Genomic DNA, 15,986 nt, shown 5'->3' with positions numbered 1-15,986 from the left:
TTTACGACATCCATAGCTACTTTCTATTTGTATGTGAGCCGTAACCAGGGTTCATGACATTGCAATTCCAATTTTCTTCATTGCCAAAGATTGTCTACTATATTGACAAGATAGTCAAGTGACCGCTTGAACAATGGAAATACATGTCCTCAAAGATGGAAGGCAAGATCAGGCGTGACCATTCTAGCCAATGAGAGGACAGATATTCGAGTGAACAACAGGCCATAGAGATAGGGGACTCATCGTTGTATCTGTGCCATTATAGCATCTGTGACAGCATGGGCAGTAGGGTATCCAGAGTTTCATAACGGCATACCGTTTCTGTACCATAACGGGGTATATGGTATTACCAAGGGGCACTATATCAAAACAAACAAACACACTTTATTGTATGTCTTTTTTTGATGCACAAAACATTTTAGGCAACAGGGATGTTGATCCAGGAGGGGATTGAATGTCTCTGCTGTAACCAAGAAGCTTGATCTTGACATCTAGCTAGCAGGTCAGCAAACCAAATGCATAGCTGGAGCCCTGAGCTTGATAATTTATTTGACACATCTTAGATTTCCTATAGTTATACTTAACCTATTAGCAGTGGCTTATAACTCATACCGTCGGCATTTCGAAATACCCCTCTATACGGTATATCGCCCAAGCCTAATGGGCCAACGCCATTGAGGCTATTTCCATTTTAAAGATGCCAATTTTATTCATTGGCTGATTGCTCCCAACCCATAGGAATCCCCACCCAGTTGACTACTTTAAAATGGAGGAAGCCCTCAATGGAAATGTCCATGCTAAAACGGGTTATATCCATGACGAGTCCTCTGTCTATCTCTATGAACACAGGCACAACTCCGATATAAAGTAGGTGTTTTTCCAAAGTTGCCGACATGCCACGTATGTCCACTTACATCAGTGCATTCGTAACACCTAACCATTACAAAACTCCTATTTGATCAAATAAGCCTCACTTAGCATTTTAGCAATTAATTTTTTGTTGTTGACCAAATTCGACACTCATTGACCTCCATACAAAAATTCCTCACTTCTTGGGCTTATTTTAAAAAATGGACAGATTTTGGGGCGGAGTCAAACTTCTCGCTTCGCCCCTTTCTCTCCGTCATTGGGGGTAGCACATCCTGAGCAGTAGGTCAGACTGTCAGAAGGTTGTCGTCCTACCAGCTCAGAATGTGCTACCCCCAATCGAGATTATGGTAGCACATTCGGTCATATGGAAACATATTGTAAAAGTGTGCTACCCTACCGTTAGTATTACATTCTGAACAGTGGGGACACAGAATAGTAGCACACTCTGAGGGACAGCTCAGACTGTCAGAAAGTAGCACATTCTGGGTGGTAGCAGAAATGATAATAGCAATACCCAGGCAGAGAAACAGCCCACCCGCGTTGGCCTTAGGGGTGTCTCCTCTCCTCCAGTCTGATGACACTCACCACATACACCACCTCTGGGTAGATGGGCTCTGTGATGACGTTCCTGTTGTGGGTGATGTACTCCACCATCTCGCTCAACGCCGCCCGCTTCACCTCCTTCCATTTCAGGTCACTTAGTGGGTCTGACAGGAAGTCAAAGAGCACGCAGCACTGGCGCAGCTTCTGCACAAACAGCTTCTCCTGCTCCGCCGGAGCACAGTCTGAGGGATAGAGAAAATAACGTTTTATTTAAATAATTTTGTGAAAGTGTAATTTTCTATTTAGGATATATATAAAGAGAGAGAAATACAGTAAACTAAAAACAAACAACAAAATACACTGTCAACAGAAATATACATTCCAGTTTTCACCCTGTTCACTTGAACGACAACTTCCCTATAACCCCATATGGTCTCAAAGCCGGGGTGGTCCTTCAAAGTTAAATAGTTGCTAAAAATTCTAGTTCAAATCCCTGCTTGACCGGACTTAATCTTATGTCCCCTACTCAGATAAACAGCCATGTCTCCGTGGTCCTCTGTAGCTCAGCTGGTAGAGCACGGCGCTTGTAACGCCAAGGTAGTGGGTTCGATCCCCGGGACCACCCATACACAAAAAAATAACATGTATGCACGCATGACTGTAAGTCGCTTTGGATAAAAGCGTCTGCTAAATGGCATATTACTATTATTATTATCATCTTTGCCCTTTCCCACAAAAAGGGTGAGGGGGGGTGAGGAGAGAGAGGGGGGGTGAGGAGAGAGAGAGAGGGGAGAGTGCCCTCTCAATGAGGAGAACTGGGTGAGAGTTCAGAGAGCCCAATATATAAGAGCCTACAGATGTGGAGTCAGTCAGCCGCATCATTGGTCAAATACACAACTGAAAAGGCATCACTTCCTGTATGTACAATAGAGTTTTAAGAGCTTCCTGTTTCTACCCTGGTAACAAAACACTCTGAGAACAGACACTCTTGCTTCACAGCCTGCACCATGTCCCAAAGTCACCAATAACAACACTGCCAATGTAAACAAAGACAGGGCACATTTGCCATCACTAATCCCTCATTTGCTGTGGCAGGGTGGCAGGCAGTCAGTCAGCATGATAGAGAACCAGTGCTGGTCGATATATCAAATACATTTACATTTTAGTCATTTAGAAGACGCTCTTATCCAGAGCGACTTACAGTTTAGTGAGTGCATACATTTTCATAAATACATTCGATCAATTAAAATGTATGTTTGCGCGTGATATTCTAAATGCCTGTATCGCAATAAAACAAGTTTAAAAATATATATAATATAAAAAATGTGAGCGTTTATGTCCGCTTGTTCTCACGTCTTTTTGGTCCCGTCTCCTTCGCTCCTTCCTGTTTAAACACACAAGCCCCTCCCCCTAGCACGTACAGCTAGCAGCATTTTAGCCAAAGACTTATACTAGCTGTCTAGTCGGTTTTAGAAAATGTGCAATAAGCATAAAAACACAATTATATAAGGAATTGGCTAATCGTTCTCATTCTGAGAAATAAGGTAGGCCACTTGATTTCAACATCCAAACAAAGTGGACAGGCTAGCATGCTGTTCAAAACAGCTGGGGATGGATAGAAGGGTGTGTTCATAACAATCCAACTGTTCTGCCTTCTTAGCTAGCAAATAGATCCAAGTTGGCTAAACTTGAAATGTGGGCTTGTGCTTGAGAGATTGTTTATGAGATCATTATTAGTGAATGTGCATTATGAATGGTTCTGGTAAACGTAACAAAAATTATATTTTCACAGACAGATCAGTGATTATTGCAAAGAAAGCAGGTTATTTGGATAAAATAATTACATAATTAGCGGTCATTATGGTTGAGGAAGGCTTATATTTAATTTTGGAATAATTTCACAAAGCCTGAATTCATTTGATTATTGCTGACTGTTTGAAATGCAGGAAAAAAAGTATTTATTTCTGGTGTCCTTTGACAGCTCTTTGGTTTTGGCCATAGTGGAGTTTGGAGTGTGACTGTTTCAGGTTGTGGACAGGTGTCTTTTATACTGAAAACAAGTTCAAACAGGTGCCATTAATACAGGTAACGGGTGGAGGATAGAGGAGCCTCTTAAAGAAGAAGTTACAGGTCTGTGAGAGCCAGAAATCTTGCTTGTTTGTAGGTGACCAAATACTTATTTTCCACCATAATTTGCAAATAAATTCATAAAAAATCCTACAATGTGATTTTCTGGATTTTTTTTCCTTATTTTGTCTGTCATAGTTGACGTGTACCTATGATGAAAATTACAGGCCTCTCATCTTTTTAAGTGGGAGAACTTGCACAATTGGTGGCTGACTAAATATATACTTTTTTCCCCCACTGTATTTGACCTTTTATTGTACAACAAAGCTTAAAGAACTTTCTTTTTTATTTTCTTTAAAAAATCATTTGAATCGAGATATATCGTGAATTGTATAAAACATATATATATTGTTTTTATATATGAGATGTACACGTATGCCTAATGGAAGAATAGTATTAGTAACTCGTATTTAAGTGTAGCAATTCAATAAACGTTGTTTAGCCTGCGCATCTTTTACAGCATGTCTTGCCTCGTCGCTCAAGTGGTTAAAATTGTTCAAATGGATGTCAATTTCTTTGAGTCTTCTTTGTCCTGTGCAACTATTTGCAATGCATCAGTGCAACAATATTATCATTACTGGCCAAAAATTCACACACACACACACACGACAGTTCAGCAATTAGCAAAAGCAAGCCTGCTTCTTTCCCCGAATAGGCTAGTCCTAGTATAAAAAAAAATAAAAAAAATGTGATAGCTTTTGTAGCCTATAGCTAAATATTAGGGCTATAGGTTAAATATGTACCTGTCAAAGAGCAAGAAAAACAGTTAACAGATTATGAAATGGCAGATCTGTCCATTCCTCCAGGCTATGCTCTGTGGTGATCTGTCCATTCAGCCAGGCTATGCTCTGTGGTCCCCGGTCATGCATGGCAGATCAGTCCATTCCGCCAGGCTATGCTCTGTGGTGATCTGTCCATTCCTCCAGGCTATGCTCTGTGGTCCTCGGTCACGCATGGCAGATCTGTCCATTCCGCCAGGCTATGCTCTGTGGTCCCCGGTCATGCATGGCAGATCGGTCCATTCTGCCAGGCTATGCTCTGTGGTCCCCGGTCATGCAAAGCTCCACTATTGATTAGGCCTACGTTATCACAACACAGTGCAATTTAGTATTGTTATCAAGTCTGAAAATAAAAATAAATAAAAAATGTATGCACTCACTGACTAAGTCGCTCTGGATAAGAGCGTCTGCTAAATGACTAAAATGTAAAATGTAAGTGAGTACACAATTGTCTATAGGCTGTAAACTGCATTGATGTAGGCTAATGATTAGGCCTGATTACCAACAATGAGGAGACAGCCTACAGGGAGGAGAAGGGGGCCCTGGCGGAGTGATGCCAGGAAAATAACCTCTCCCTCAACAAAACAAAGGAGCTGATCGTGGACTTCAGGAAACAGCAGAGGGAGCACGTCCCCATCCACATTGACGGGACCGCAGTGGAGTGTGTGAAAAGCCACAACTTCCTCGCCGCACACATCACGGACAACCTGAAATATTCCATCCACACTGACAGTGTAGTGAAGAAGGCGCAACAGCACCTCTTCATCCTCAGGAAGATGAAGAAATTCAGCTTGGCCCCTAAGACCCTCACAAAATTCTACAGATGCACCATTGTGAGCATCCTTTCGGGCTGTATCACCGCCTGGTATGGCAACTGCACCGTCTGCAACCGCAGCCTGCCCAACGCATCACCGGGGGCACACTGCCTGCCCTCCAGGACATCTACAGCACCCGGTGTCACAGGAAGGCCAAGAAGATTATCAAGGACGTCAGCCACCCGAGCTACGGCCTGTTCACCCCGCTACCATCTAGAAGGCAGCGACGGTACAGGTGCATCAAAGCTGGGAGAGAGAGACTGAAAAAAAGCTTCCATCTCCAGGCCATCAGACTGTCAAATACAGTGCATTTGGAAAATATTCAGACCCCTTCACTTTTTCCACATTTGTGACCGACCGGCTCGATCTTATGTAGCAACATTTGAAATTGTGTTTCATACATTGGATAAAAGTAGAGACTCAGAGCTAGAAAATGGTATATCATACACTACAGTTGAGGAATGATGGGAAAGTAATTCTGCTTTGAAAGTTGATAAACTTGTAACCTCACTTTTGAAAAAATTGCCTTTTAATGTTTTGGTACACCTACTGGAGAGCTATTCTTTGTCTACATCCATTCAGCATTGTTCACACCCTCTTAAGCTTTAGCCCCACCCATCTCTTTAAGGATTCACATGTGAGGCCATGTACTAAACAACCAAAGATTTCAAGATTAAAGGCTGGTTTATACTACGGATGTGTCTGTAAATTTAATCTGGAGTGCCAGAGCGTTGTCAGATTGTCCGTTCGTAAATTCAGAGTGTTACGCTCTCGGAGCGCACACTGGACGCTCTGGCCGAGGAGTAGGGTTGATCCGAGCACTCTGACCTAACAACCGCAGTCAAGCACCCAAGCTAACGTTGGCTAGATACTTCCAGACACAAATGAGAACAGCTCACTGACCATTTTCCTAGCCCTAGCAGAGCTGGTTAGGCTGTTTTTATGTTATCCAGTGCATTGGTGACTGCAACTGTGCTGCTGGCAACAATTTAAATACACTGTTTTTGCCAATGTTTACTGACACCGGCCATATTCAACGCGTGTTGAGCGTTCGTAAATTCGTCAGTTATTCTGCACTCTGGCACACTCAGATGAGTGCTCTGAAATCGGAGTAGATAGCCAGAGTGAATCTACCAGCTACATCTAACAACAGTTGTCGCAGTTACATCATGAACATTCTATTGAAATGGTTACTTGCATAGTGGAGTTTTTTGTTAAGACATGTAGCTAGCTAGCTAGCTAGCTAAACAATGAACCATAATCCCAACTCATGACGTTACTACCCTGCATGGATCTGCAGGTAGCCAACCAACCAGGTTCAATGTTAGCTAGTGTGGTGGAAATGTAATATTCATTACATATACTGTTTAATTAGACATACTATGCTGTTTTACTTAGAGAATTGTCCATTGTTATATGTTGTATGTTTGCTGATACAACATTGTCTTGTGTGACTTAGTCATAAATCTGAGCACACAGATTTATGAGCTGCTTGGGTGCGACCACAGTATGTGACCTCCTGTGTTTACGATCGGCAGGAAATTAGCTATGTGGGAAGTACAGGGAGGAAAGAGAATCAGCTATCTTGATATACACAGACGAGCTAAATTACTTTTTAACAACTCTGTTCCCAGGGCCTGTTTCTGCACATCTGTCACATAGATAAAAAGGATGTACCTTCTATAAGAGGAGAGACAACTGTTCGTTGAGCTTTCAACTCTTAACTATTCTTAGTGATGGTTGATTGCTTCATTTTTGCAAATCTTATAATAAAGTCTCTCCTTCTGGTTAGAATTACCACCACACTAGCTAACATTAGGCTATAACTAGCCATGCAAATGGCTCTGAGATGAATAATATTACTATACAGATCATACACGTAACATTAGCTAGCAAGCCAGCCAACTGAGGTTAGCTAGCTAACAGTACACTAACTTGAAATAAAACTGACAAAATTAGAAACGTATTATCTGAAAATGTAGCTAGCTAGACTATGTTACCCGTATACATGGATGGACGCGTCTCCCACTCTCTGACGGATGCCATGGTTGCCCTTAGTTTGAATATGTAATCCGGAGACAGGTGTTTTATACAACAGCCTTCTGCTTGTTCTCTTTTCGACTCAGTCTGCATATTTGCAATCAAACGCCAGAATTTTCTCCATCTCCTTAGCTATCGTACTCTAACTCCACAGATTTCAAAACTCGGTCCTCCAGAAAGTGGAGAGCAACACTTATGCAGTTCTACTACGTGATATCGTTCAAAAAAGCTGCATTAGAAAAGGATTACCTACACATACTGACCAGCTCATGTTATAGACGGAAGCGTGCTACATGGCAGACCAATCCGAACTCATCTCTCGGCATGTCCAGCCCACTCATTATCTCAGCCAATCATGGCTAGCGGAGAGGTTGCTGTCTTTTTCCGTGGCTATACAAACTAGGCTCGTAATTTAACAATTGTATTCGTATTTACAGATGGCATACAAGTTTGTTATTAAGGCACATGGAAGTTCCAGAAGGCATTTCTGCCTAGTTTCCTGAAACGAGTCACATTGTGACGTTACAGCCTTAATTTAAATCAATTTTAGAATGTTTTTCCCCCCTCAAACTACACAAACAAAATACACCATAATGATAAAGCAAAAACAGGTTTTTAGAAATGTTTGCAAATGTATAAAAACCGAACTCTCACATTTACATTAGTATTCAGACCCTTTAAATCAGTACTTTGTTGAAGCACCTCTGGGAGTGATTACAGCCTCGAGTCTTTTGGGGTATGACGTTACAAGCTTGGCACACCTGTATTTGTGGAGTTTCTCTCATTCTTCTCTGCAGATCCTCTCAAGCTCTGTCAGGTTGGATGGGGAGCGTCGCTGCACAGCTATTTTCAGGTCTCTCCAGAGATGTTTGACCGGTCAAGTCCGGCCTCTGGCTGAGGCAGTCACAGACATTCAGAGACTTGTCCCAAAGCCACTCCTGTATTGTCTTCGCTGTGTGCTTAGGGTCATTGTCCTGTTGGAAGGTGAACCTTTGCCCCAGTCTGAGGTCCTGAGCAGGTTTTCATCAAGGATCTCGCTGTACTTTGCTCCATTCATCTTTCCCTCGATCCTGACTAGTCTCCCAGTCCCTGTCGCTGAAAAACATCCCCACAGCATGATGCGGCCACCACCATGCTTCACCGTAGGGATGGTTTTGGCCAGGTGATGAGCAGTGCCTAATTTCCTCCAGACGTGACGCCTGGCATTCAGGCCAAAGAGTTCAATCTTGGTTTCGTCAGACCAGAGAACCTTGTTTCTCATGGTCAGAGTCCTTTTGGCAAACTCCAAGCGGGCTGTCATGTACCTTTTACTGAGGAGTGGCTTCCATCTGGTCACTCTACCATAAAGGCCTGATTGGTGGAGTGCTGCAGAGATGGCAGTCCTTCTGGAAGGTTCTCCCATCTCCACAGAGGAACTCTGGAGCTTCGTCAGAATGACCATCGAGTTCTTGGTCACCTCCCTGACCAAGACCCCTCTCCCTGGATTGCTCAGTTTGGCGGGGCGGCCAGCTCTAGGAAGAGTCTTGGTGGTTCCAAACTTCTTCCATTTAAGAATGATGGAGGCCACTGTGTTCTTGGGGACTTTCAATACTGTAGACATTTGTTGGTACCCTTCCCCAGATCTGTGCCTCGACACAATCCCGTCTCAGAGCTCTACGGACAATTCTTTCGACCTCATGGCTTGGTTTTTTCTCTGACATGCACTGTCAACTGTGGGACCTTATATAGACAGGTGTGCCTTTCCAAATCATGTCCAATCAATTGAATTTACCACAGGTGGACTCCAATCAAGTTGTACAAACATCTCGAGGATGATCAATGGAAACAGGATGCACCTGAGCTCAATTTCGAGTATCATAGCAAAGGGTCTGAATACTTATGTAAATAAGGTATCTGTTTTTTTTATAAATTTGCTAAAACTTCTAAAAACCTGTTTTCACTTTGTCATTATGTGGTGTTGTGTGTAGATTGATGAGGGAAAATGTGTATTTAACCAATTTTAGAATAAGGCTGTAACATAACAAAATGTGGAAAAGGTCAAGGGGTCTGAATACTTTCCGTATGCACTGTAGTCACCACTAGCCGGCTTCCGCCAAGTACCCTGCCCTGAACTACAGTCACACTTACTAGCCGGCTACCACCCGGTACTCAACCCTGCACCTTAGAGACTGCTGTCCTATGAACATTGTCATTGAACACTGGTCACTTTAATAAATGTTTTGTTTTTTGCCCTAGCACTACACAGCTGATTCAAATAAATCAACAAGCTTTGTAGTGTCAGGGCAAAAACCAAAATGTGCACCCCTTGGGGTCCGAGGACAGAGTTTGGGAAACGCTGGGCTATAGCCTACTGACATTACCAGCGTGATTTAGAAATTAGGGAGAGATTTTTAATTACAGAAGAATTGCTAAACTTTTTTTTCCAACTATAGTTATCACGTTTCACATTGGATTTTTTAACTACAAAAAAGTAAGACTCTGCACACACAAGCTTGTTAGCTAGCTAGCCCTGGTCCAATGTTAAGCCAACTCTCTGAAGTTCAAAGACATTAAAAGTTCCTTCATAGAAGCCGCTCCTCCTTAGGTATAATTATGTGAGAATAATTCAGATAATGCATGTCATAACAAGATTACCAACACTTCAAGACAAGCCTCCTCCACCCTCTCTCACTCTTTTCCCCATCCGCTAAATTTCAGTCGCATCTCGAGCCTTACACTTGTCTGTCCATCTCACATGTAAACACTGATTGGTAAAGTCATTTAATGTAAGGTTTAAAAAGAAACGATATAAACAGTACTTTTTTTGTTAGTTAGAACAGGTTCATAACTTTATTTTGCAGTTTGGCACAGTAGAACGGAATGAAAAATAATGGTTCTGTTCAGAACGAAACGACTGGAAAATAATTTTGGCTCCAAACCCTGGTTTAAAGCTGGCCTAACGTGTTCTCTCCAGGTGAAGGTGGTGTGTTTCAAACGGGCAGAGATTTAGTTCTGGTAAGACTGGCATTTCTGCTGGTGGATTTTGACACTTGGCAAAAGGCTCAGTTCTAATACTTCAAAAGGGCCTCAGAAATCCACATTGTTTGGATTGGGCAAAGTAATAAGGCAGTAAACATTTATTTCACCCATCCAATCACTTATAGATCTGTGTTTATCACAAGGAAACAAGGACGGAATTAAGGATCAAGAACGCATTCTAAAGTAATCGAACAGTGCCACTGTCTGTTGAATCACCAGCCCTGCCTGCACAGTTCTATATTCCACATACACCTTACATGCTTCAGCAAAAAACTGCCTCTTTCAGCCCACATAGGCTATCCACCAAGCAATGACCTGTTCATATGAAATGGGTCCTGAAACAAATGTATCCATTCAATTCTCTGCAGGGACAGACTCTTGAATTGAACCTTCCATCAATACACTAGCATTATTGTGGTGAGGAAGGGACAACACCACCATCTTTATCAAATTGGATAAACCTATTTTTCTAATTAAGTTTGAGCGACATGAATAGTAAGGAAATTAGACTTGAGATCTAGAGATATCCACAGGCTTTGGTTGTTGTCTTAGACTAGGATGCATTAAGGGTCAAGAGGCCGGGTTGAGGAGCTGGGGCCCAGACGCCGAATAAACCCCTTGATAGTCCATCTGACATAAGCCTAGATAAAAAATAATCTGAAGCACATTTTGATGGAGCGCTTTCATGCAAAGCATGATTCCACTAATATTCCACTTACTTGAATATAATGGCAGGGTGTTACTCAAGCAATCAAACGTAAATGGTGAACTGATGCTGAGAAAATCACTCAGTGGTGTAACCATAAAAATGACAACTCACTGTGCAAGAAGTTTCTGTGATGCTTTTTCATTGAAAGGAAAAATCTGTGAATTTACCCTACAATGTTTGGCCCTACATTTAGGAGAGCCCAAAGGGACAATCCTACCAAAAAATGTAAAATCATACCCCTGCTTTGCACTGACTGAGGAAAGTGAATGTGCAACCATCTCTGGAGTGGCTTTGGTAACAGAATGACCGTTCATGACGTCATTCTGTTACCAAACTTTGCATCTGCACTGTTCAAGTAAATGTATTTTTGTAAAATGTTAAGTGGAAATTGTTAAAAGAAGCTTGTTTAACTTTGCAATCCTTGGCTTTTGTTTGATTTAGCCCACATTTTAAAGTGAAAATTCAGAGCCTCAGCATCACTCTGTTACTGTGGAATTGCCCTTATGTTATGTTTAAAATGTTCAATCACCCAGTAGTTGCTTCCAGAACAGGGCCTTCAAGGGTGCATGTGTTCCCATGCACCCTTGTTTTGCCTACCTTGACCATGTCAGCCGTAGACTTCTCCAATTACATACCGCTTGCTGATAAAGTTTCTGTACATGTGCCTAAAAATACCCTCTCTGACAGGATGTGCAAGAGAGATAAAGCCATCTACATTAAGCCTGATGTGACTCCCATTACTATAGGACACAATAGGGTCACGGGAGGCAGCCTTGCCCCAAAAGTATGATCATCTTTACGTGACAGCAGTAACGGGAGTCACGTCGGGGTTATTAAAAGTGACATTTGCGTAGGTCATAATCAGTTTCCAAAAATCGCAATCTGTTTCCATTAAGGGCTACTGTAAGTTGTGACAAACTTTCCAGGCAAACATTTTGGTTGTTTATTTCAGGATAGCAGTAGATCAGCCTTTAAATGAGTTTAGCAAGGAGCTCCAATGTGACATAATGTCTGATATCCCATGGCTTTCAGCCAATCAGCATCCAGGACTCAAACTACCTATGCCATTTAGTACACACTTTAGTCCAAAGCAATTTACAGCCATGCATGCATACATTTCCTATATGGGTGGCTCCAGCGGGAATCGAACCCATGACCCTGGCAATGCAAGTGCCATGCTCTACCAACTGAGCCACAGAGGACCAGTGACATTTGCTTTTTGTATTATTTTGACAGGTCACTAAGAAAGACATGGGCTCTGTCTGAATAGGTCAAGCATGCCTCGTTAGCACAACACAATGCACCCATCGCATTCCCCACATTTCCATTGTGTGTTGCTTTCTGAATAATAAACCTAAGGCCCTTTTCCTATTCTATTTGCAAGAGAGAGCCTCCGATGTCTTACAAAGACACAGGGGATAAGAGAGAGACCGCTTGATTGTTCAAAACAAATGAATGTCATTCGTCGACTCCCAATTCACAGTCAAATCAATACCTCCCCACGGCATCATGGATCTTATTCAACACCACCAACCCCATTGGCTTTCACAGAACAGTGGGGGGCATAGACCCACCTTTCCATAAGAGGCCATGTCTGCGTGCTATTGACTTAGTGTGCTGGCTAGCCTAGAGTTTACAAACTGCGCTAGCAGCTAGTGCTAGCCGAATACCCTACTGCTAGCCTGCTATTGACTGTGTTGGCGCTAGCCTACTGCTAGCCTATTAGCCTACTGCTAGCCTATTAGCCTACTGCTAGCCTATTAGCCTACTGCTAGCCTATTAGCCTACTGCTAGCCTATTAGCCTACTGCTAGCCTATTAGCCCACTGCTAGCCTATTAGCCCACTGCTAGCCTATTAGCCCACTGCTAGCCTATTAGCCCACTAACTGTGACTCAAAGGTTTGTCGTTTCAGGGGAGGGAAATACCAGGCTTTTGCCCTTCTTTAGCGGTGGCGACCTCTCCTCCGTTGGGAAGAGGAAGGAAAGGGGAAAGGGCGGGGAGGCAGTAGTCTACACGCTCTGGACAATTTGTCCCCAGATTAACTGGAGTGTGACAAACCATGGGCCGGGCTGAACAGAGGCAACGAACACAGGCGAAGGCTGCCCTACCCTATTTATTTCCCCTTCCTCTTAAAAACACTTACACAGATATACAAACATACAAATCACACTCTCAAACACACAAACCGAGAGAAACATAATGAAAACCTTCCCTAAACTATGACCTCACTGGGCTGTGCGGGGGATGGGCAGAGAGTAGAAAAACCAGCTTTTTCTCAATCTTTTCATGGAGCTCTACCCGCAATCCCTAAGAAAAACATCCCCTGATCCCCTGTAAGGAAACAATAAAACCCTTACCAAAACGTCAAACCTTCAGAAACAAAGACCCTTAAAGCTTATCTTCCCATCTTGGTGACAAATCAGCCAAGAACCAATGGAGGGGAACAGAACAGCTAGAGAAATGCCGTCTCTCTTTCTGAGGACAAAAAGGAACAATGGTTCCTACGTACCTCTGAAGTGCATAAGAGCCACCGGCTGGAAAGGCCCATTGGAATTAGGTACATCCACAACCATCCTGATTCCAGCTTTATTGCATGTCAACATCTAAACTCGACCAGGAAGGCAATCCACTTAAGGCAAAGGGCCAGCCTCCATTTTAGCGCAAAAGCAGATGAGAAAATGAAGCTCTCGGCTGCTGGAGGGATCTGTCTAGTTAGTGATGTCAGCGGCAAGGAGCAAGCCGGTTGGCTGAGCTCGGACACAAGAGTGACGCAGGCAGGCAGCTCGGAAAGGCGGATTTTGATTGGTAAATAGAGAGCAGGGGGCGGGACTTAGAGGAACATATTAGTCTGTGATTGCTCAGAGACGTTTCAAGCTTGCCCTGCCTTCTCTAATGAGTAGGAGCTCAACAAATTCACTGTATTCTATTCTAGACATTGTGGAACATGACTCCAAGTGCATAATGGTTGGTAAAATTATTTATTTGAATGACAAAGGTACATACATGATGGACCAATTGTAATGTGATCAAACGAAAACACAAAACACTGCAAAAATGACACATCTCAAATAATACACTAAAAATATCACACTGGAAATAATGTATCAGTGAGTATAATTTAGGAAACATCAACAATCAAAATCTTCTATCAATTATTGTAACACAAAAATTGCGGGCTATCCTTGTAATCATTCCACTTACAGTGGCAGTGCTTTAAATCATTGGAGGAATAGGCCTAATGTGTCAAATAAAATAAAGATGTATTAGTCACATGCATCCTAAACAACAGGTGTAGAAGAACATTGAAATGCTTCCCAACAATGCAGAGAGAGAAAAAAGAGAGATAAACGCAGCAAAAAAAGAAACGCCCCTTTTACAGGACCCTGTCTTTCGAAGATAATTAGTAAAAATCCAAATAACTTCACAGATCTTCATTGTAAAGGGTTTAAACACTGTTTCCCACGGGGGGCCAGTATGAAAAAAAACTACCAAAAAAACATGTATGCATTCACTAACTGTAAGTTGCTCTGGATAAGAGCATCTGCTAAATGACTAAAATGTAAATGTAACAGCTTACAAGCGGTAGGAAATTAAGGTCACAGTTATGAAAACTTAGGACACTAAAGAGGCCTTTCTACTGACTCTGAAAAACACAGAAAGAAAGATGCCCAAGGTCCCTGCTCATCTGCGTGAACGTGCCTTAGGCATGCTGCAAGGAGGCATGAGGACTGCAGATGTGGCCAGGGCAATAAATTGCAATGTCCGTACCGTGAGACGCCTAAGACAGCGCTACAGGGAGACAGGACGGACAGCTGATCGTCCTCGCAGTGGCAGACCACGTGTAACAACACCTGCTCAGGATCGGTACATCCGAACATCACACCTGCGGGACAGGTACAGGATGGCAACAAGAACTGCCCGAGTTACACCAGGAACGCACAATCCCTCCATCAGTGCTCAGACTGTCTGCAATAGACAGAGAGGCTGGACTGAGGCCTTATAGGCCTGTTGTAAGGCAGGTCCTCACCAGACATCACCGGCAACAACGTAACCTATGGGCACAAACCCACCGTCGCTGGACCAGACAGGACTGGCAAAAAGTGCTCTTCACTGACGAGTCGCAGTTTTGTCTCACCAGGGGTGATGGTCGGATTTGCGTTTATCGTTACACCGAGGCCTGTACTCTGGACGGGTTCGATTTGGAGGTGGAGGGTCTGGGGCGGTGTGTCACAGCATCATTGGACTGAGCTTGTTGTCATTGCAGGCAATCTCAACGCTGTGCGTTACAGGGAAGACATCCTCCTCCCTCATGTGGTACCCTTCCTGCAGGCTCATCCTGACATGACCCTCCAGCATGACAATGCCACCAGCCATACTGCTCGTTCTGTGCGTGATTTCCTGCAAGACTGGAATGTCAGTGTTCTGCCATGGCCAGCGAAGTGCCCGGATCTCAATCCCATTGAACACGTCTGGGACCGGTTGGATCGGAGGGTGAGGGCTAGGGCCATTCCCCCCAGAAATGTCTGGGAACTTGCAGGTGCCTTGGTGGAAGAGTGGGCTAACATCTCACAGCAAGGATTGGCAAATCTGGTGCATTCCATGAGGAGGAGATGCACTGCAGTACTTAATGCAGCTGGTGGCCACACCAGATACTGACTGTTGCTTTTGATTTTGACCCCCCCTTTGTTCAGGGACACATTATTCCATATCTGTTAGTCAAATGTCTGTGGAACTTGTTCAGTTTAAGTCTCAGTTGTTGAATCTTGTTATGTTCATACAAATATTTACACATGTTAAGTTTGCTGAAAATAAACGCAGTTGACAGTGAGAGGACGTTTCTTTTTTTGCTGAGTTTAGTAAAAAAAATTGAAAGATGATAACACAAGGAAAAAAATACACAATGAGTAACGATAACTTGGCTATATACAGGGGTACCAGTATTGAGTCAATGTGCAGGGGTACAAGGTAATTGAGGTAGATATGGACATATACAGTGCCTTCAGAAAGTATTCACATCCCTTGATGTATTCCACATTTTCTTGTGGAATTGAGATTTTTTGTCACCGCCTACACACAATACCAGA

The 15,986-nt window shown here is 43.1% G+C and overlaps 1 protein-coding gene across 4 annotated transcripts in view; it reads right to left on the bottom strand.

Annotated features, from left to right (window-relative positions):
- Positions 1-13,579, bottom strand: part of LOC121539016 (serine/threonine-protein phosphatase 2A 56 kDa regulatory subunit gamma isoform) — a 32,391-nt gene extending 18,812 nt beyond the window's left edge. For all 4 annotated transcript variants that reach the window (XM_041847193.2, XM_041847190.2, XM_041847191.1 and 1 more), the window contains exons 1-2: positions 13,412-13,579; positions 1,456-1,655 (exon numbers count right to left, since the gene is read on the bottom strand). In XM_041847193.2, the coding sequence (XP_041703127.1) occupies positions 1,456-1,655; positions 13,412-13,505 (294 nt within the window). In that variant the 5' untranslated portion in view covers positions 13,506-13,579. The remainder of the gene's footprint in view (positions 1-1,455; positions 1,656-13,411) is intronic.
- Positions 13,580-15,986: the final 2,407 nt, after the last annotated feature.

This window comes from Coregonus clupeaformis, chromosome 21 (assembly GCF_020615455.1).
Source record: "Coregonus clupeaformis isolate EN_2021a chromosome 21, ASM2061545v1, whole genome shotgun sequence".
Classification (NCBI taxonomy): domain Eukaryota; kingdom Metazoa; phylum Chordata; class Actinopteri; order Salmoniformes; family Salmonidae; genus Coregonus; species Coregonus clupeaformis.
This window is presented reverse-complemented; position numbering and strand designations above follow the sequence as displayed.